Source organism: Lissotriton vulgaris, chromosome 7 (assembly GCF_964263255.1).
Source record: "Lissotriton vulgaris chromosome 7, aLisVul1.2, whole genome shotgun sequence".
NCBI classification, from domain to species: domain Eukaryota; kingdom Metazoa; phylum Chordata; class Amphibia; order Caudata; family Salamandridae; genus Lissotriton; species Lissotriton vulgaris.
Genome location: NC_141695.1, coordinates 904541824 through 904562901, shown reverse-complemented (window position 1 = coordinate 904562901; position 21078 = coordinate 904541824). Strand labels below are relative to the sequence as shown.

The following is a 21078-nucleotide window of genomic DNA, read 5'->3' as shown; positions in this document are numbered from 1 at the left end:
TAGTTTCAGTACTACTGATGTTGTTCGTTTGAATACTTCCCTGGGTGGCTGGATGGGAATGTTATTGAATAAATATAGCAGTTTAGGAAGCAGGACCATCTTTAACATTGTGATCCGGTCCGCGATCGATAATGGGAGCTGTATCCATCGTTTAACTTTATCTTCCAACTAGCAGCCCGCCCGACGTCCGGGGGCAATGAGGCTTCAGGGCCAACCGCCCGCCCCGGCCCCCACCCGGGCCCCCTCCCGCCCTGACATTTTACGTGTCCCTTTGCCTTACCTGGGCCGGCGCTCCTGACTTCACCTCCACTCCTCGTCACCGCTCCTCCCCGCCTGTCCGCCGCTCATGTTCGCTGCTCCCCCTCGTCATCACGCACGTCGCAGCCAGCGCTACTTCCAGGGGACTATTTTTTTTTTTTTAAGTTAAATTTTTAAATTTGCGTTTAATTTTTATTTTATATAGCCTATGTCCATCTGCACACCCTGACATTTTCAATGATGTATCGGGTGTGTGAATTGGTGCTGTGGTTCCCGAGTTTACCTGGCTCAAAGGTTTGTGTTCTCTCTTTATAATAGTAGTATAGATGCGTCAATTACTCTACCGTAATTCGTTCTTATAACCGGCTCTGGATCTCTGTGGAACCACACCCCTAGATATCGAATCGGATCGGTCTGCCACTCCAGCGGGAAATCAGTTGTGTGAGGTGGTGTCTGCCAGTGGGATAATTGAGGTATTTTCCCAATTTATTTGAAGTCCTGATTGCCCCCCAAATTTAATGTATGTTCGCAACAGTGGGTCCAGATGTCGTTCAGGATCAGACATATAGCAACATGTCGTCCGCGTAAAGGAAAATATGTAGGGGACGGCTTGGAAATTGTAGTGCAGAGGGATGGTGATTCTGCCTTACTTTATATGCAAGTGGTTCGAGGGCCAAGGCAAACAGTAAGGGGGACTGCGGACAACCTTGCCGCACCCCGCGCTCTATATGAAATGCCTCTGAAATATATCCATTCACCCTAATCCTAGCAACTGGTTGTGTATACAGCAATTGTATCCATTGTAGGAACATCGAAGGGAAGCCCATCCGGTCGAGCATGGTAATTAAGTAAGGCCATTCGATAGAATCAATGGCCTTGGCGGCATCAAGCATGACCGCCACTGCCTTCGTGTTCGGGATTAGATATTGTGAGACAGCAAACAGTGTTCTTGTATTGTGTGGTGTGGCTCTAGTTGGTATAAAACCAGACTGGTCCGGGAGGACTAGTTTCGTCATAAGGCTCTGTGCAGTGAGTCCCTCAAGACTTGTCCTCAGTCTCCCTCTGTGTGCAGTGAGTCCCTTCAGGCCTGTCCCCAGTCTCCCTCCCTGTGCAGGAAGTCCCTCCAGGCCTGAAATGAGACTCCGCCTTTGTGCAGCTAGCTCATGCAAGTGGATTCTAGCCTGCACCAAAATAACAGATACAACTTTGTTTTGTTTTTTCTTGCCTTCTGCCTTTTGATTTTGCCTGTTCCCACCCCCCCCCCTCCCGCTGTCTGTGTCTCCGGCCCCACTTGTAAATGCTTGTTTTATTTTTGCAGTATATTTCCTTGGGAAAGCACATGTCTGTAGTTGCATTTGGGGAATGAATCTCTGAAACTGAGATCTGTTTTGAATTTGGGAAGTGCTTCTCTTAAAGACAGCAGCATAGTGTGGGCTGTGAGCTGTGCGGGCTGTGCGGGCTGTGAGAGCTGTGAGAGCTGTGAGAGCTGTGAGGGCTGTGTGGGCTGTGTGGGCTGTGTGGGCTGTGTGGGCTGTGTGGGCTGTGTGGGCTGTGTGGGCTTGAATGCTGCTCTGAAGAGATGGAAGGTGGAACAGTGACTGCGCCTGCTGGGGATGACATTATCAGCCTCCAGGAAACCCATATGAAGGGATTGCAGGAACATCTGCTGAATTCATTGGGGTATAGAGTTGTTGGGGGGGGGGGGGGGACAACTAAGGTGTTGGGATCCTGGTTCAAAAGAAGCACCCACTAAAGTCTGTCCGTGTGAAATCTGACTCTTGGAAGATGGGTCATAGCGGAATGCTGTCTACCTCCCAATCTCTCTTTTACTATGTGTTCCATCTATGTTAGCAACACTGACGATCCCTTGGGTAATTAATTGGATCACAGGAGAACTGGCCCATTGGCCTCTCCCAATTATCATCTGTGGCAAACTTAACATCAATTTGCCTAGCAACTGGAAAGCGAGTGACCAATGGGTTTATGTAGGCAGGAAGCCCAAAGTATATCCGGCTATGTTAAACCAAATGCAAACTCATGGGCTTAGCAATGTGTGGGCCAGCCTAAAACCTAATAAATCGGGATTTACATATTTTTCAGCCCCGCAACTTTCTTTAGGGAGGCTGGACTACTTTTTTTGTCTCATCTTCTTTGGTTCAGGATTGTTCTATTGACACCACTCCGCGATTTATGTCAGGCCACAACACAATTTCCCTGTTTTCAAAGTTTTTTTTTGTTGTTTAATTTTATTTTATTTTTCTGAGTCCACTTTATTTAGTTTAATATACACCACGACATCACATGTTTACAAGGAACCAGAGCAGTTTCCTGCACCTTCCCCTTCCATCGCTCAAGCCTCCCCACGCCTTCTCTTAAATGTTAGTTTGTTACACCTGAATAAATCCACCATTTTCCTCCTATCTTACTGTGTTTCTTTGGACACCCTCTGGCCCTTTGTATAGGCTCACCTATCTTGGCACACTAGTTTATGGCCGAGGTCCATTTTGCCACACTAGGGATCGCCATAGCTTCGAAACCTGGGCCTCTCCAGCGAGGAAGAGGACTACGTCGCCTAAGGGCCAGAGGGCGAGGAGGACACGCACGTCCAAGTCATCGATACCGAAAAGAAAACTCTGAAGGAAGTAAGGGAAACGGCGACCCTTAAACAGTCGACCGAGCTATGAAAGAGTAACTCTTAAGTCATCAAAAACTGCCCTGGTGTTGAAACATTTGGCGACCGCGAGCTTGTCCAAGAACAAACAGTCTGTTTGTTTCTTTGACAAGGACTCCCAGATGGCGAAAACACTTGATAAGACGAAGTCATCGAAAAGCAGTCCCAAGAAAGACTACTCGACGTCGAAGAAAGAGAGGGTGAAGCAAGCTTCGACTTCGATGTCAACAAGCGCCAAGAGGAAGTCCGAAAATCTTGACGCCGAAGCACAAGCGGCAGAGCTCGAATTAAAAAAAGGCTCTAAGCCGAAATGGCAAGTATCTTGCAGCGCAAGAAATATTTCAATGAGACAATTCAAGATCCCGCCGAAAACCTGGACACTACCCGAAAGAGACCTCGAGGAACTACAGGTTCCCACAACTCAAGAACCGGCTGACTAAGAGGAGGAGGAGGAGGAGGAGGAGGAGGAGGAGGAAGAAGAATACTGCTTCAAAGCCGAGGGAGAAGAAGAGGACCAAACCTATCACGGTTCAGCGACCTCTGAGTCACAAGACATGCAGTGGCAAGATCTCTACGCAGACTCGCCAGATGAAGGGGTAGATGCGTACCTCCGATGACATTGGGATGTACAATCAAGTAATAAAGACACCAATGGAGTACAGCTAGAGGAGGAAAAGCCACAGTCCTTCTTTCTCCTAGAAACCTTGCTGCCCACAAAGACAAGAAGACAATTCCTGCACATGCTCCCAAGTGTGCTGGCCCAGGGAAAGGAAGCCTTTAAGGAACCTGTCACATGCAAGGCAGAAACACCAAGAGGTGAGACAAATACAAGCACTCCTTCAAGGACCCAATGTACATCAGAGGTTCACTGCCTGCTGACTCTATAATAGGTTCCACAACCAGAAAGAGGGCTAATGTACCCACTAACGTGGGCCCACCACCAGACGAGGAGAGCAGAAGGATGGGTCTCACAGGAAGGAAGGTGGAACGAAGCGCCGCTATTCAGTGGTGCATAGTTTACTCTAATGCATTGATTAATAGGCATACATACCAGCACTGGGAGTAGGTAGGCGAACTGCTCAAGAATCTGCCAGACCAGTTCCAGAGAAGGGCAAGCCACTTTGTGGAAGAGGGGAAGAACATGGCCAATACATGTTTGAAATCCGCCCTAGATGCCGCAGAGACATCAAGCAGACAAATGATGATTGGGGTTACTGAGAGAAGACACGCCTGGCTAAAATTCTCCGGGTTATACCAGAGGTGCTGAGTAACATCTTGAACACACCGTTCAATGGGGAACAACTGTTCAGAATAGCTGTGGACGACAAGCTATCTCTGCTAAAGAAGGAAAATTAAACTGCAAGGTCCATGGGGGAACTAGAATTCGGAGGTATGCATAGGGGGACACCGTCGCTGGGTCGCTGGGACCAGCAGGCAGTGGTAACCAGTAGCCTCACACCAGACCTTTTACCAAGTAGGGAACCAGGGCCAACAGGGTCAACAGCAACAAGGTTGTCAATACCAATAGGGGTGGCAATCCTTTTGAGGGCGCACTCAAGGAAAAGGCCAACAGCAACGAGGGGGGCAGCAACCCACATAAAGTGACTGCTCTACAACCTTGGCTCACACTCTGAAAAGATCTGAGGGCTCAACAACAAATAGACATACAAAAACATTTGGTACCAAATAACAAAGAAAACCTTCAATATGCAACACCAGTGGAAGGCAGAATAGGAAACTTCTTCCAGGAATGGAATGGATATTAAACATAATACGGTGCGGATACTGCATAGAACTGGCAAAAAAAACCCATGTAGAGAACCAAAGAACAAGGTTAATTTAAAGAGAACTGTCATTTGCTCAAATAAGCACAAGAACTTCTACAAAGAAGGGCCATAGTGAGGTTGCTTTACAAGGAAAGGAACAAGGGGGTGTATTCAACATACTTCCTCATACAAAAGGTTAACAGTACATTAAGACCTATACTAGATAAGTTTCCTAAACAAGTTCATAAAGACTCAAAAATTCAAAATTTCAAAATAACAACCTTACAAGAAGTAATACCTCAGATACAGGTAGGGGACTACATGGCAACTATAGATCTAAAGGACGCTTACTTGCACATCCCCATGAACAAAAGACACAAAAACCTACTTAGATTTGTAATCAACAAAACGCACTACCAATTCACTCTGCTGGTGTTCAGACTCAATTCTGCACCAAGAGTCTTCACAAAATGCCTAGTAGCAATAGCAGCCTACCTAAGAAGGCAGGGAATCCACGTTTATCCATACTTAGACGACTGGATAGTAAGAGCAAGCACAAACAACCTTTGCAAACAGCACATACAAAGGTCATAGACTTTGGTCCAGCTTGGATTCTCAATACTTTGGGAAAAGTCATCAATAATACCAGCACAGGTAAAGATTTTCTTAAAAGCATAAATAGACACAACATAGGGAAGGTATTTCGGAACACAACTAGGACAGTAGCCATACTGAAGGAGACACATCTATACCGCAAGGGGCAAGCCTTGACAGTGCGGAAACCTCTATGGATGATGGCTTCATGCATTAATCTAGTACCAAACCTCCGACTGCACATGAGACCATTCCAGGAATGGATTCAACAACAATGGTCACAGGCAACAGGGAGTTGGAAGGATCTAGTGGTTCTCGCACAAACAGTCCTTCAGAAGAAGACATGGTGGAACAGGAAGAACATGACACAGAGGAGACCTTTCACACAATCGACTCCTACAGTGACCATTACAACAGACTATTCCCAACTGGGATGGGGAGCGCACATGGACAACCTCAAGGTGAGGGGTCTATGGACACAGCAGGATGCGATAAAGCACGCCAACTTCCTGCAGGTAAAATAGTGTTCCTAGCCTTAAAAGCCTTTCAGAAGGAGCTTTACAGGAAGAGGGTGTTAATTCAAACAGACAATACAACCACAAAGTTTTACATCAACAAACAAGGAGGAACACAATCATTAACACTGACAACCTTAGCCCAGGAGATGGGCTATCCCAAGGAACATAGACTTACGTGCAATTCATCTTCCAAGGAAGGACAATGTAGAAGCAGACAGATTGAGCAGACAAACATCCGCATCCCACGAATGGGAAATTAATCCATCAGAGATTCTGGAAATCTTCAAAAATGGGGGACTCCGCAAATCGACCTATTTGCAACACCCCAAAATGACAACACTTCGCATCCAAACAACCGTGCGCACAGCCCCATGGGAAATGCGTTATGGACAGACTGGTCAGGGACATTGGCTTACACTTTTCCCCCTATACCACTGCTACACAGAGTACTTAACAAGTGCAGGATCAGCCGCATTACACTGATCCTCATAGCACCACAGTGGGCCAGGCAAACCTGATTCTCGCAGATAATGGAAATGTCACAAGACATGAGTTCCCCAACAGGAAGGACCTCCTAACTCTGCAAAAGGGAAAGGTGCTACACCCAGAACTAGAGCCTAAGCTTGGCAGCGTGGCTCTTGAGGGCTTAGAATTTTCTCACCTCAAAGTACTAGAAGCCACAACGGAAGTACTCCGAGAGGCGAGAAGGCCTACAACAAGAAAGTGTTACACAGCAAAATGGAAACGTTTTTCACTTTGGTGCCTTAAGAAAAAACTTTCAAGGAAGATCACAAGGGCATCAACAGTACTAAAATAGTTAACATATTTGCTACAGGAGAATCTAAGCTACGCAACTATAAGGGTACACTAGCAGCAATTGTAGCTTACACAAGGGGAGAAACAGGAAAGAGTTTCTTCACATGACAGGTGGTCAAGAGATTCCTGGAAAGAGCAAAGCGGATAGCACCTCCAAAGAGTGTGCCCTCACCCACATGGAACGTTAACGTGGTACTCGCACAAATGATGAAGGCAGCATTCGAGCCAATTCACAAAGCAACTTTACAGATGCTCACGCTAAAGACCGAGTTTTTAGTGGCTATTACAGCACTACATAGAGTAAGTAAATTGTAGTCTCTAATACCACTAGAGCCCTACTTCCAAATACATGTCAGAATTGTCATGAGAACTGATCCACCTTTTATGCCAAAGCTGGTATCGAAGATCCACATTAACCAAACAATACAAATACCAAGTTTTTTCCAAAACCCAAAGACACAAGCCGAAAGAGAATTGCACACCCTGGATGCCAGATGGGCAGGCATGGACTACATTGAGGGAACAAAGGAATGCAGGAAAATAAAGCAGTTCTTAGTTTCATTTGCAAACAGTTTTCTGGAACGATCAGTCACAAAGAATATCATTGCAAGATGGATCGCACAAGTCATACAGTTGTGCCAAATCAGTCCGGTCATATCTTGAAAGGAGCACTGCACGCTCACTCAACAAGGAAGAGAGGAGCAACAGTAGGTTTCCTCGCAAACACACCTCTTCAGGACATTTGCCAAGCGGCAACATGGTCTTGAGTGCACATGTTCACAAAGCACTACTGTGTGTATGTTCAGATGAACAAAGAAGCACAAGTAGGACAGAAGGTCTTACAACATATATTCACAAACCAGCGTTCATCTTCCACCCAGCCACCACAAGACTAGCAAACCACTACAGAGTCTATGCACAGCATGGTGAATCCAGAAAATATTCACGCTGCGAAATGTGAAGGTTCTTACCTGTCTGTGTAGTTTTGCAGCTTGAAGACTTTTCTGGATTCACTAGCGAACCCACCTGCCTCCGCCAGGAGGAATAAATAAAGGGAAACGAGAACCAACAATCAAAAAAAGAAAGAATCCGAAGATGGCGACCAAAGGTGGGAGCTTCCTGAGAAAGCACATCAGCGTCACAGAGGGACACCAAATGGTGGTATGTTGAGGCCCACCTGGCCACGAAAAAAAAAGAAATACTACAATTCCGGAACCAACCACTACATGGCAAAATAAGGCACAGCATAGTGAATCCAGTAAAGTTTTCAAGCTGCAAACCTACACCTACAGGTAAGAAACTATACGTTCAAGTTAGACCTAACGGATGAGAACATAGGGTCCACCGCTTACTAGTACCGATTAGTAGTCTGCAAAACTTGCAGCAATGTCGGAGGCTAAGCGTCCCCATACAGTCATGTAGTCCATAATCTGAGACCGCCCTCGAGGTCATGTGTCTGGTGGCCAGCTAGAAAAGTAATTACTGTATTTGTCACCATGTCCAACCACACATTGCATTGAGGCTCCAGGACTGCCAGGCTACTTCTAATGCTAGTTGTTTTATTGAGATTGAGCTGATTCTGCAGGTTGGAGAGGGGATCATTAATAGATTGTTTATCCAGTCAAAAGATATGCTCCTCTGGGTGGACAAGACTGTCCAGTCTTGGTTAGTTTTGAAATATACCTTGAATTCAGCTTTCAGAGTCAACAGATTGGGGAGCGGGGGGGTTGGAGAATTGCCTTGCATTAAGGTGCCTAATGGGGCGTCGGTGTGGCCTTGGGAGTCCCTAAATTTAGTAGAGATGTAGAGTGGTCAGAGATGCCTTGCAGGATGGCGTCTAGTGCTGTGGTGTGTAGTGCATCTGTTGCTGGGAGTAGAGAGAGGTTGATGTGGGAGAGATCTAGTGTATTGCAGAGGTATGTGTGAATGCCAAACTCTCCATATTTCGCACAGTCTCAAAGAGGACATCAAAGTGGTCAAGAAATTCGACCATTGTGGTGTTTGGTTTGGGTGGCTGTGATGTCCGGAGCGGGTCAGGGAAAGCATTGAAATCACCCCCTGTAACTGTGATCGCCTGGGGAAAGCCTAGAACGAGCGGTCTGCATGCTTCCAGGGTCACTTGCGGTGCCAGAGGTGGGGCATGTATACTGAGGGGTTGTAGTGAGTTCCTTCCAGCATGCCCTCTATCCTCCTGTATTTGGCCTAGTGGTCTAAGCTTGGTGAGGTTACTACAAAGAGGATACTTCTGTGTAGAAGTATGGCCAACCCTATATATCCCCTGGAGAAGCCCACGTGGAACTCCCTATCATACTCATAACGACCTAAGAAAGGGCATCTTGTGCGCAAGAGAGGAGTTTCTTCGAGTGTAAGCACAGAGGGGGGAAGTTTTTTTCTGCATTTTGCTGGACTGCTGTGTGAGTAATGCGATCTAGGAGACCATTTACATTCCAGGTTATGTTTGTGAATTTAGTCATGGTGGATCCAGAGGCTTCAGAAGCCACAACAGGTGTTGGTGATTGTCACCTGTCTAATCAGGATGGCTCTTGTGAAATAGACTTTGGCAAGGATTGAAAAACAAAAAGCATGGCGTATTAGGAGCGTGTGAATGCTAAAAACTGTAATAAACTTTGAAGCCAAACAAAACAGTTCCCATACCAAATCCCCCCCCACTCCATACTTTCTTCCAAAAAGCATCTGTCGCCCAACACCCCCTTAGAATAAAACGAAACAAAAGTTACTCCTGATTGTTGGAGCTAAAGAAGGGGACCTGTGGATGGATACTTGTATGTACGATGACTGCTACAAAACTCAGGCTGTCCAGGCCAGTTTTAGTTTAAGAAGTCAGAGGCTCGGTTGTCTGGATTCAGGAAGTCTCCTAGGATCCAAGATCCCAAAAGGTCAGGGTCGGGGGATGCTCTGCGTTATCTGTTTGAGGGGGTGGCAGAGTAGAAGGATACAGGTAAAGGGGTTGCGTGACTAAGGGTAATAGACTTCCATCCGTTTCCGATGAGATGGACGCTTGCCTGCTAGTGCTGCTGATCCTTCATGATCGTGTTCTGTGCTGAGGCCCTGGGTGCATGCGATCTCGCCGGAAACTGGCCCTTTGACCCAGAGGGCAGGCGGGTTATTGTCTTTTCACTTGCCCAGTCCAAGGTCACCTCGGGTGTATCCAAGAACTGTGCATTACTCTTAAGGTTGCCTGAAGCATCAGAATGTACTGTAAGTTCATCACTATGAGCTTTTGGTTAACCTTGTGAACAGATTTGTGCTTCTGCTGTATATTTTTGTAGTAGTATGGGAAAATCATAATTCATGTGGATTGAAAAAAAGATCTCCAGCTTTGTGTGCTTCCCGAAGGATACTGCTTTATCTTGGAAGTTTAGAACATGGGCAATGAGCATTGAAGGGGGTGCGTTGGTGGACGTGCTCCCACATGAACCCTTCAAGAGGTGGTCCCTTGGCATCTAGAACTTCAGCCAGGACTCAAAAGTCTCTGGTTTTGACCCTTCGGCCCCCCTCTGGAAACCCCATGAGATGCAGGTTATTAAGTCTAGATCTATTCTCTGAATCCTCTGCTCTGGCCTATAAATGTTTAGTATTGGTGAGCAGTTTGGTAGGGGGGTGGGGGGGTTGGTTGGGGGGTGGGAAGGGGGGGTGGGGGGGTCAGTTGGGGGGGGGGGGGGGGCTTAAATGCCAGGCTCCGGGAACTGCAGCAGTGAGTCTGTGGCATAGAATATACAGATTTAGTGTAGATTTGGAGGCTTTGTTAGCTTTTCCCCCCTCTTGTTTTAAATATGTAAGGTTGGATGCAGGCTCAAATAGCTCTAGAGTTTGAGCCATTGTGGTACGGTTTCTAGTAAAATGTCATAAAGTTAACCAAGCAGGAGTCACACACAATTCAAATAAATAGTACTAAATATGCAAGGTGCCTGTTTTTTTTCCCCCCTGCACTTCTCCCCACTTTCCAGGCCTCGTGGTCTTAACCCTATCAATGCCTGCCATGATCTGTGTGGTCATTAGCAGACCTTAAGCCTTTTTGGGAACTGCTGTTGGGCGTCATGTACATCCATCAGATGGGCTTGAGGTGTTTCACTCTAGGAACTGCAGCAGTGAGTCTGTGGCAGGATGAATATACGGATTTAGTGTAGATTTGGAGGCTTTGTTTGCTTTTCCCCCTCTTGTTTTAAATGTGTAAGGCTGGATGCAGGCTCTAATAGCTCTAGAGTTTGAGCCATTGTGGTATAGTTTCCAGTAAAATGGCATAAAGGTAACCAAGCAAGGGTCACACACAATTCAAATAGTACTAAATATGCAAGGTGCCTGTTTTTTTTCCCCCTGCACTTCTCCCCACTTTCCAGGCCTTGTGGTCTTAACCCTACCAATGCCTGCCACGACCTGTGTGGTCATTAGCAGACCGTAAGCCTTTTTGGGCACTGCTGTTGGGCGTCATGTACATCCATCAGATGGGCTTGAGGTGTTTCACTCTAGAGTGACATAGGAACTAACAGATACCTAGACTTATGTTTTTATAATGTGTGCTGTTCTTAAATTAATGTTTAAACAACTTTCAGATGTTCTGAGACCTGACATTAGGTTGATTTCAAACCAGGCAGCCACTGTGTTTTGAGGTCTGGTTTAGTTTTTGACTTGCATGCCTACAATGATCTTTCTAGTGCCCTTTTATGCTTCCTTATTTTTGCGGTGAGTTGTCCTTTATTCTTACTGGGGGATCGATTGAAAGAAAAAACATTATTTTCAAGTCCGTAACCAAGCATTGCTTGTCCTTCATGGTTGGCATATCTCCATCAACCACTTTATTGTATGCTCTGCCCGTAGCATGCAGCTAGCTGTTATTAAGGTGATGCTTGCTGTGCTACTGAGAAGATTTGTGAGTCGTCTATCTTCTACTGATGTGTAATCTTACGAAAGCTGATAGTGCAGCATATTACATTGCCATTTATATATAGCTAAGAGACCTTTGAATGTGAATGTGCGGCCTTTAATGTCCGCTAATGTGTGTTGAATTTCTTTTCTGAAATTATTATAAAAATGGGCATTTAATTATTTTGAAATGTGAATGTTTCCTTCACAGTGGTGCAATGTGTGTTTATAACCGCCGGATACGTTGGTGTACAATGTTTTGTTGAAAGAATGTAGCCTTCTATACACGAGTGGTCTTGCATCTAGACTTTTCGCAGTCATTAAATCGAATGCATTCATTTGGGAATATGACAAAGCACGTTTGCTCTGGATTGATTCCTAACCTATTTAACTTGTATAATGTATTTGTGAAAGTTAAAAGATTCTTCTCCCCAAAGAAATATTTATATTGTCCTGCTGTATGTAGCCCAAATCATCCATCTTAACACAAGTCACATTTCTGACTTTTGGTTTTGTTTTGACAGCTGAATCTCCTCTAGGCTTATGAGGAAATGTTCTTCTCTGTTGCTTGGTCTGCCTACGGTGAATAGACCTATGTGTCACTTTTCTAGCAAAAAAGCACTTTCTACATCTTTCTCCTTTCTTTCAGACCATGGCATCTAAAGGGCTGCTGTTCTTGACCCTGCTTGTGGTTGGAATGGTTGTCGTCCACGCACACGGTGACCACCACGACCATGATCACGACCATCACCACCATGATCACGACCATCACCACCATGATCACGACCATCACCACCATGATCACGACCATCACCACCATGATCACGACCACCACCACCATGATCACGACCACCAAGATCACGACCATGACGATTTGAAGGACATTGAAGATGATTTGGATGATGTCTCAGATGAGCCAGAAGACTTGCAGCCTGAAGTGAGCTCTCTGCCTCCAGTTCCCAAGGTTTGAACTCATTCTTTAGTAAATTAGTATGATCGCAATCTCATCTAGTTAAGATTCCATTTATAATCTGCTAATCAGGGATTTGTATCTGCAGCATACAGATTTGTACAATGTGTTGGGGTGACCATTGGGACTACTCCAAATCTTGTGTTATTTAGATCTAAAAGAGACAATTACTTATAGGTTCCTTACCTTCGCATTACCCACAGGTGCCAGGCTGGATCCTGAGCGTTTTTTTCGTAGCGGTACCCCAGTGCATCTGTAGGTGGCATCGGTCGACTCGGTGTTTGTCGTCTGTGTCGTGCTCGCGCGCTGACGTCAGCTATTTCTTTTTCTGCGCCAGCCAGCGCAGATCCTTAGAGAGTGGTACCTCTAGTCACTTTTTGATTACCATTTTTCAACTTTCGTTGACTTCTTTAAGAGTTGTTTCACTCCTGGTACACGTAGGGATGTCCTGTCCTTGAGCCAGCTTCAAGGCTTGTGGCTCCTGTCACAAATTGATGTCGGTTACGGACCCGAACTCGTGTGCCTTTGGTGTTTGTAGCGCGACCACGACCCAAAGTTGTGATCCGACTGCCGGGCCATGAACCCAAAGTCTTTGCGGGAGCAGTCCCGAAAAGTTCTCGAGGCCCGGCAGTCCGCCCTGCGCCGCTCGAGCGCCCTGACGAGATGGAGGCCGCGGGACCGGTCGCGGAGCTATGACCACCAATCCTCATCGAAGTCTTTTGTCTTCGGGTAAGTCTAATCCACACAAAAAGAATGCGAAGAAGCATCATCGCTCTTTGCGTTCTCCCCTCCCGCTGCGGGTCGTACTTTTGTACCATTGTTCTATCCTGGCGTTCCCTATCGCCCTGACTGGCAGCCAGGAGAGGACGAGGAGGACTGGAAGGGGTCTGGTGACCCTTCAGCTGACCAGTTAAGTGAACCGGACTGGATAGACTAGTTGGCTGATGCCAGTGGTCTGGATTCCTCACCAGACCCTGGTATTCTTTCGCCCCCTACCGTGGCTACGGAGGAAGGAGCTTCCTATGCAGTGGTGTTGCGTAGGGCGGCTGAGGCCTTGAACCTTGAGCTTCCTATGGTGTTGGTTAGGACCAACCTCCTGACTGAGGGGCTGCCTCTTCCGAGCCCCTACTGCTGTTCAATGAGGCCCTTACTGACATCCCACTGGGCACCTGGTCCAAGCTCAGCACAGGGGCTCCTGTTAATAGGATGATTGCCCGACGCCACCGCCCGGCCCGGGGCAACCCACTTTTCAACTCCCAACACCCTAACTCTGAGAGCTTGGTGGTCCAAAACTCTACCTCGAAGGGCGCATTCCCTACTGCTTCCCCAGATTGGCAATCCAAGAAGCTGGACAATCTTGGGAAGATGTTTTCTTCTGCCAGCTTGGGACTGCGGTTGGTGAACACTGCATGCATTTTGGGCCGTTATTCCCAATCTGTCTCGGATACGGTTGCGCAGGTGCTGCCACAGTGTCAGGAGGAGACCCGGGCCACTCTCTCCTATCCAGTTGCTGAGGGCAGAGATGCAGCGAAGTATGCCATAAGATGTGGGCTGGATACTGCTGACTCGCTAGGCAGAACAATTTCAACGTCCGTAACCCTGCGATTCTACACCTGGATGAGGTCCACTGGCTTTTCGGGTGATGTCCAATCGACCATTTTGGACATGCCCTTTGATGGCTGTCGCTTATTTGGCAACAAAGCGGACAACGTGCTCCAGGGCTACTGCCAGATCCTTGGCCCTCGCTACCACCTCTTGCGCAGCGCAGTCTTCTTTTCGCCCCTTTCATGGATACGGAAGGGGTGCCCCGCCACGTTCTGCCCAGAGCCATAGGCCTGCGCAAACTGTTCAGCCTCTGCACGGCCTGGGACGTAGGACCCAGCGTTGTGGGTCAGGGGGCCAGTGGATGGGCCAGTCCACCAGCACCGTCTCTGCTGCAGCCTCCAAACCCTCTTAGTCTGTCCTTTCAGGGTCACCAGTTGTCAGTGGGTGGCAGGATCTGCCATCACCTCCCCAACTGTCAGACCATCACATCGGAAAGGTGGGATTTGTAGATTGTCCGAAAGGGTTACCGCCCCCCCCCCCCCCCCCCCCCCCCTTCAAGTCTACACCTCCACCCATGCCACCACAATTCCATAGCATGTCCGAGGATCACTTGGACCTTCTCCATCAGGAAGTTACGGCTCTCTTGTCCAAGGGGGCTACAGAGCAAGTTCCTGCCCCAGAAGAAGGTTGTTGCTGTTATTCCCACTACTTTCTTGTGCCCAAGAAGGACAAAGGCATACATCCGTTCTTGGATGTCAGGAACGTCAACCGCTTCCTCTGGAAGGAGAAATTCAAAATGTTGACATTGGCTCAGGTCCTGTCTGCACTCAAACCTGGAGACTGGATGGTGGCGTTGGACTTGCAGGATGCCTATTTCCACATCCCTGTCTTGCCGGCCCACAGGTGTTGCCTGTGGTAGGCCACGAGCACTTTCAGTTCACTGTGCTCCCCTTTGGCCTTGCCAGCGCCCCTCTCCCCCCCCCCCCCCGTCTCGACGACTGGCTGTTGAAGGCGGGCTCGCCCTAGCCTGTCGTTTCCCACCGCCAGACTACGGCAGACCTCCTACATTCGCTGGGGTTCAATGTTCATGTGCTGAAGTCTCACCTGATTCTCTCTCAAAAGCTCCTTTTCATTGGAGCAGTTCTGGACACAGTGCAGTTTCGGGCTATCCTCCTGAGCAGCGAGTCTGAGATATTCGGGCTGTGATACCGATGTTTCAGTATCTATCCCGGGTTTCAGTGAAAATGACCCTGAGGCTCATGGCCTCCTGCATCCTGCTGGTGGATCATGCCAGGTGGTATATGCAGGCTCTGCAGTGAGACCTGAAGTTCCAATGGGCACAGCATCAGGGGAATCTTTCCGATTGCGTTCAGATCTCGAAGGGCACTGCACACCAACTGCAGTGGTGGCTAACAAACCAGTATTGGGTCAGCGGCAGATTCCGCTCCCTTCCCCAACCAGAGTTCACAGTCGTGATGGACCTGTCACTTCTGGGATAGAGTGACCTCATGGGAGAGGCGGAGAACAGAGGCCTCTGGTCTCCAATGGAGTCCGGGCTCCACATCAACCATCTGAAGCTCCCGGCGATTAGTCTTGCACTGAAGGCATTCCTTCCCTCTTTACTGGGCAGAGTAGTGCAGGCGTTCACGGTAACACCACTGCCATGTGGTACTGCAACAAACAGGGCAGGGTGGGGTCGTGGACCGTATGTCAAGAGGCTATCCGCCTTTGGACATGGCTGGAACATCAGGGCATATCGCGGATAGGTCAATACCTGGCAGGTTCTGTGAACGCCAGGGCGGACCAACTCAGTCGCTGGTGCATGATGGATCATGAATGACCTCTTCACTCGCAGGTGGTAGAGGTCTCTTTCAGCAGTGGGGATAGCCTTGGTTAATACTCCTTGCCGCCTATACCACTTCTGCTTAGGGTGCTGAAGAAGATCAAGCGCAACCGGGCCCAAGTCGTCCTTGTGGCTCCAGATTGGGCATGAAGAGTCTGGTATCCTGATTTCTCCAGTATTAGGGTGTCTTTCATAGATTCACATGCTTGAATATTCCCCATCGTCTAAGTGGGAGACCACGGTAAATAAAATAGCAATAAAATCCCAATAAAAGTATGTTGATAAAAACATATTGCACAAATTCCAAAACCAGAAATACTTATAAGTATTAGGTTAGCATTAACACATAGGAATACATAGGAAAAAAAGATAACACCTTTATAACATATCCATGTCATTATGATAGTCCAAACTACAGCCAATCAGGCGCAAGCACCCCTCTAGAACCTTCTCCTCAGAGGCTCAGGCCCTCGGATTTTCTACCGCACGTCGTGTGAAGAGTCTCCCTGAGCTCTGCTCAGTGTTCAACTTCTTTCTGGATTTTCTTCAGTTTTCTGATATGTCTTCAAGTAAGAAGTCTTTGTTTCGTCCATGTTCATCTTGTGGTAAGTTGCGGCTCTACTTAGATGACCCTCATAAGGTACAAAGTGTATTTACTGCCTCTATCCAGAGCATGAAGTAGGAAAATGTAAAATCTGCAGGACATTTTCAACCAAGAGCCTTAAGTACACAGGGAGAAGAGTCTTCTCCTGTGGTTGCAGGGATTGAAGGATAAGGATTCACCATTCTCTGATGCAGAAAGCCTTGCGTCAGGTGTGTTCAGAGCTACTTCAAAGCGTAACAGTGTTCAGGAGTCGCCATCTTTTCTGAAGAAGAGGAAGCTTCCTCTCCAGAAGGCTCCTGTTGTGTCTCCATCTCCTCCTGCTACGCCTGCGCCCTCGAGATCTGACCCTCCGGCGCCCTCAGCTCCTTCTGCGCATGTTTCCTCTCAAAAGCATGCTAAATCGTCGACGGGCTTGTAGGAAGTCGTCCCGTCAATGAAATCTGCCGTCTCCAGTGCACTGACGACGACCGTGACGACGACTTGTGCCAGCGGTTTGCCGACGGCGTCTGCGTCGACGTCCTCTGTGTCGACTATGGTATGCGTCCGCTTTAAATCAGTCTCGTCGACGATTCTAATTTTCCTCGTCGACGTCAAAATCCTAGTCGACGCTTGCAGTGAAGTCTCTTCGTCGGCGAGTGTTCTGTCGTCCGGTCGACAGCGGCTCCATCCATGACCGCTCCATCGGCGCCGGCTTCGTCGGCGGCTGTGGTCTTGCCGTCGACTGCTTAGTCGACGGTGATTGTCCCGTCGGCGCGGTTATTGTCGTCGATGTCTACCTTTTTGTATTTTTGCCTCTGGTGCCATTTACTTCATCAACTTCTGGGCCTCCAATGGTTGACACTCTGCACCAATGACAAGTGCCTCTGGAACAGCTTTCACTTCCGAATCACCCTCAGCCTCCATCACCTCATTTGCCACTGGTTCGGAGCATGACTCCGATTCAGATGAGGAGGACGATGACCGATTCCGACAAGCTCGAAGTCCTTCAGAGCTAGTCATTAAATGTCAGTATTACGAGGATGAACAGGAAGATTCTTACTTCCAGGAACCCTCTGTGCAGGTTCCAAGAGCTCAAATACCCTATGCGCTCATTTCAAATCTCCAATATATGCTGGAGGATTACAATAGATGTTTTCCACCGTCTCATCAGGGGTCTCCTCAACCAACGGTGCCTGTAACTACAGTGGCTCCTCCTACTCCTTCACTGCCGGAGCCTGCGATATATCTTCTGCCCCATCAACGTCCATTCAAGTGCACGCGACTGTTTGAGGATGATGACGTTCGCCCAGACAGAGAGGACGGCAAAGTCGAAGATGATGAAGGGAACATGGCGGATTGGGACGACTATCGGGTCCAGACACCGTCTGCGCCTCCTTCGGTACCAGGCGATTCCCCTTCTGTGGACATAGCTGTTTTTCTCCAGCTTATGGATCGAGTGGCGCAGCGCTTTAAGCTTCCTATGGTCACGAAGGACGAGGACTGCTTTTTTTTTTTATGACTTCAAGAGACAGCCCTTCAAACAGGTCCTGGCTGTGCCTATTGATTTTATTTGGAACAAAGGTGGCAAATTGATGCAGACGCCAAATATGATTCCGGCACGTCCTCGTTTGGAGAAGAAAGATAGAGCGCCCCAGGGTTCACCTGCTTGCCTGGTGGCACAGCCTAAGCCTGATTCCGTAATCACCCAGGCCGCGCAGCGTCTGTCCAGGAATCAGTCTTCCCCTTTTACCGCTCCTCCGGACCGTGAAGGACGTCTGCTTGAGGCCATTGGCCGTAAGTTTTCCACTATGGCTTCTACCACTGTGAGGGCTGCAAATTCTCTGGTCATTCTGAAGCGCTACGTCTGCCAGATGTGGTCTGATATGTCTTCGTTTATGGACCTCATACCTAAGCCCTCCAGAGCAGAGGCTCTCAAAATTCTTCAGGAGGGAGAGAGCGTCCTCCGAAATTTTCGACTGCTCTGTGGACATTGCGTGCACTGGTTTTTGTCAGCTTGCGGCAGCAGCTGTCTTGCGTCATCAGGGCTGGCTTTGTTCCACCTAGTTTCGCCAGGAAGTTCAGTCGAAAATTCTCAACATGTCCTATGACGGCGAATCGGTTTTTGGCCAGCATGTGGACGATGCACTGCGAACTATAAAGAAGGACACAGACGGCTCGTCCCCTAGGTACTTTACAATTTCCCAAGCCACCTTTTCGTGGTGCGTGCGGACGCGGCACCACCTCTTCTGTTCGCGGTGGATGCACCCAGTACCGTTCCTACGGCCAAGGAAATCAAAGATATTCCTCCCAGTCACAGCAGTCCTATCGGCAGCAGTCTTCATAATCTTAGAGGAAAATCTTCCTACAGAGGTCCCGCTTCTAAGAAGCAATGACCTGCCTTCCCCGCTCAAATTTGGAGGTCGAATCTCCCTTTTCTACTCCAAATGGTCTTCAATTACCTCTGACTGTTGGGTGCTGGACATTGTATCAAAAGGCCATGCTTTGGAGCTTTTCAAGTTCTTTCCAAACACTCCTCCAACTGGTCCACCCCTGGCTCACCTCAAGGAGCTCTTTCAGCAGATTCGACTCTGATTCAGAAGGGTGCCATCGAAGTGGTTCCCAAGTCTCAGAAGAGGATGGGATTTTATTCCCTGTTTTTCCTCTCCTTTAAAAGTCCGGCGACTGGCGTCCGATCCTCGGTCTGCGAGCTCTGAACAAGTATCTGAAGTGTCAATCCTTCGCATGCTCACGCTCGCAAAAGTTCTCAGTTTTCTCTTGAAGGACAACTTCATGACCACCATCGATCTTCAGGACGCGTACTTCCATGTGCGAATACTTCCAAGACACCGAAAGTACTTGCGCTTTCGGGTAGAGCGCAGAGACTTTCAGTTCAAGGTTCTGCCTTTCGGCCTTCGCTCCGCCCCTCGCGTCTTCACGAAGGTCCTGGCTCCGGTGGTGGCATTCCTATGTTTGAAGGGAGTTCAAATCTTTCCCTACCAGGACGACTATCTAATCAAGTTGCAATACTGCCATCAAGCGTCTTTGGACACTCGATTCTGGCAGACTCTGTTCCACTCCCTCTGTCTCTCCATCAACACAAGTCTCAGGTCGATCCGGCTCCTTGCAGGACCTTTCTGGGCGCCATTCTGAATACTTCGCTGGCGAAAGCATTCGTGTCTCGCGAATGTCCGCTACGGATTTTACGCATGGTGGCTCTCCTACGCTCAAAAGGGTTCGTTTTAGTTTGTGTATTGAAATCCTTTCTTGGGATGGCGTCCTCCTGCATCTCCCTGATCCCAAATTGCAGGCTCCAGAATCGTCCATTTCAGGAGGAATTGGACAAGCAGTGGCGTCAAGTCGCCCGCTCTTTCAACCATCTGGTCCGGGTGACCAGTCGGATGCGGTCCTCTCTTCAATAGTGGGCTCAGCCGTCCAACATCGCTGCCGGTACTTCCTTCCTCACCATCGCTCCGGAACTCGTCCTTACCACGGATGCCTCTCTGGAAGGCTGGGGTGCACATCTTCAGGGGCTATCCACAAAGGACAAGTGGACCCTGTCTCAACGTTCCTGGCACATCAACAGACTGGAGTTAATGGCCATCTTCCTGGCGCTCAAATCTTTCCATCTCCTGCTCCAGGGAGAAGCCGTGCTCATTCAGACCGACAATACCACCAACATGTACTATGTAAACAAGCAGGGCGGCACCAAGTCACCGCTTTTCTCCCAACTGGCACAGTGTATCTGGGATTGGGCACTTCGTCACCAGATCACCCTGACAGCAGTTCACCTACCAGGCATCTCCAACATCCTGGCAGATTCCCTCAGCAGGTCCGCGTCCTCGACCCACGCGTGGGGGTTGCATCAGCCGCTTCTGGACTTCATCTTTCGGCTGTGGGGTCGTCCTAACATGGATCTCTTTGCGAGCCCTGTTGACCGGAAATGCCCGTCCTCTGCAAGTTGGCTTCCCGATCAAGAGCCGTCCTTTTGATGGACTGGTGCAATCTATTTGCCTACGCTTTTCCGCCGATTCCTCTGGTTCCTTGAGTGTTGTGCAAAATGCAGAGACAGCCGTGCCACATTCTCCTGATCGCTCCCAGATGGCCTCGACAAGCGTGGTTCTCGGAACTGCTGCTTCTCTCAGTGCGAAACCATCCTCCTTCATCCTCGAGCGGATCTCCTCACGATGGTAGAGGGTCAGATCTGTCATCCGAACCCCTCCTCTCTCACATTATCTGCCTGGAACCTGAGCACCTTGAATTTGCCCATTTGAATATTTCGCCAGCATATAGAGACTTTCTCGCCAATGCGAGAGCTCCGTCTACAGTAAAGACTTACAAGCTAAAATGGAAAAGGTTCTGTCACTGGTGTGTGTAGCTGCCAACATCCATCCCGTCCATTCCACTCCTGCTCAGCTTTTGCCATTCTTTCTACAACTGGCTCAATAAGGACTTTCCCATTCCACCTTGAAGGTTTTCCTGGCGGCAATATCTGGTTTCCGGCAGGGTGGGTCTTCCTCTCTATGCTCTACCAGAGTCATTCAGCAATTTTTCAAAGGACTGTTAAGGAATTTCCTGCCCATTCGGCGTCCTCCTCGTACATGGCATCTAAATGTTGTTTTGGAGCAATTGATGA

At 48.4% G+C, this 21078-nt stretch overlaps 1 protein-coding gene across 2 annotated transcripts in view; it reads left to right on the top strand.

The window, feature by feature from the left end:
* The window catches only part of CANX (calnexin), a 468009-nt gene that overhangs the window by 72121 nt on the left and 374810 nt on the right, over nucleotides 1-21078 (top strand). Inside the window, exons 2-3 of one of the 2 annotated variants that reach the window (XM_086931348.1) lie at nucleotides 12154-12314; nucleotides 12357-12468. In XM_086931348.1, coding sequence (XP_086787474.1) covers nucleotides 12157-12314; nucleotides 12357-12468 — 270 coding nt within the window. In that variant the 5' untranslated portion in view covers nucleotides 12154-12156. Of the gene's footprint in view, nucleotides 1-12153; nucleotides 12469-21078 lie in introns of both variants that reach the window. The other variant, XM_086931347.1, reaches the window with a different exon arrangement.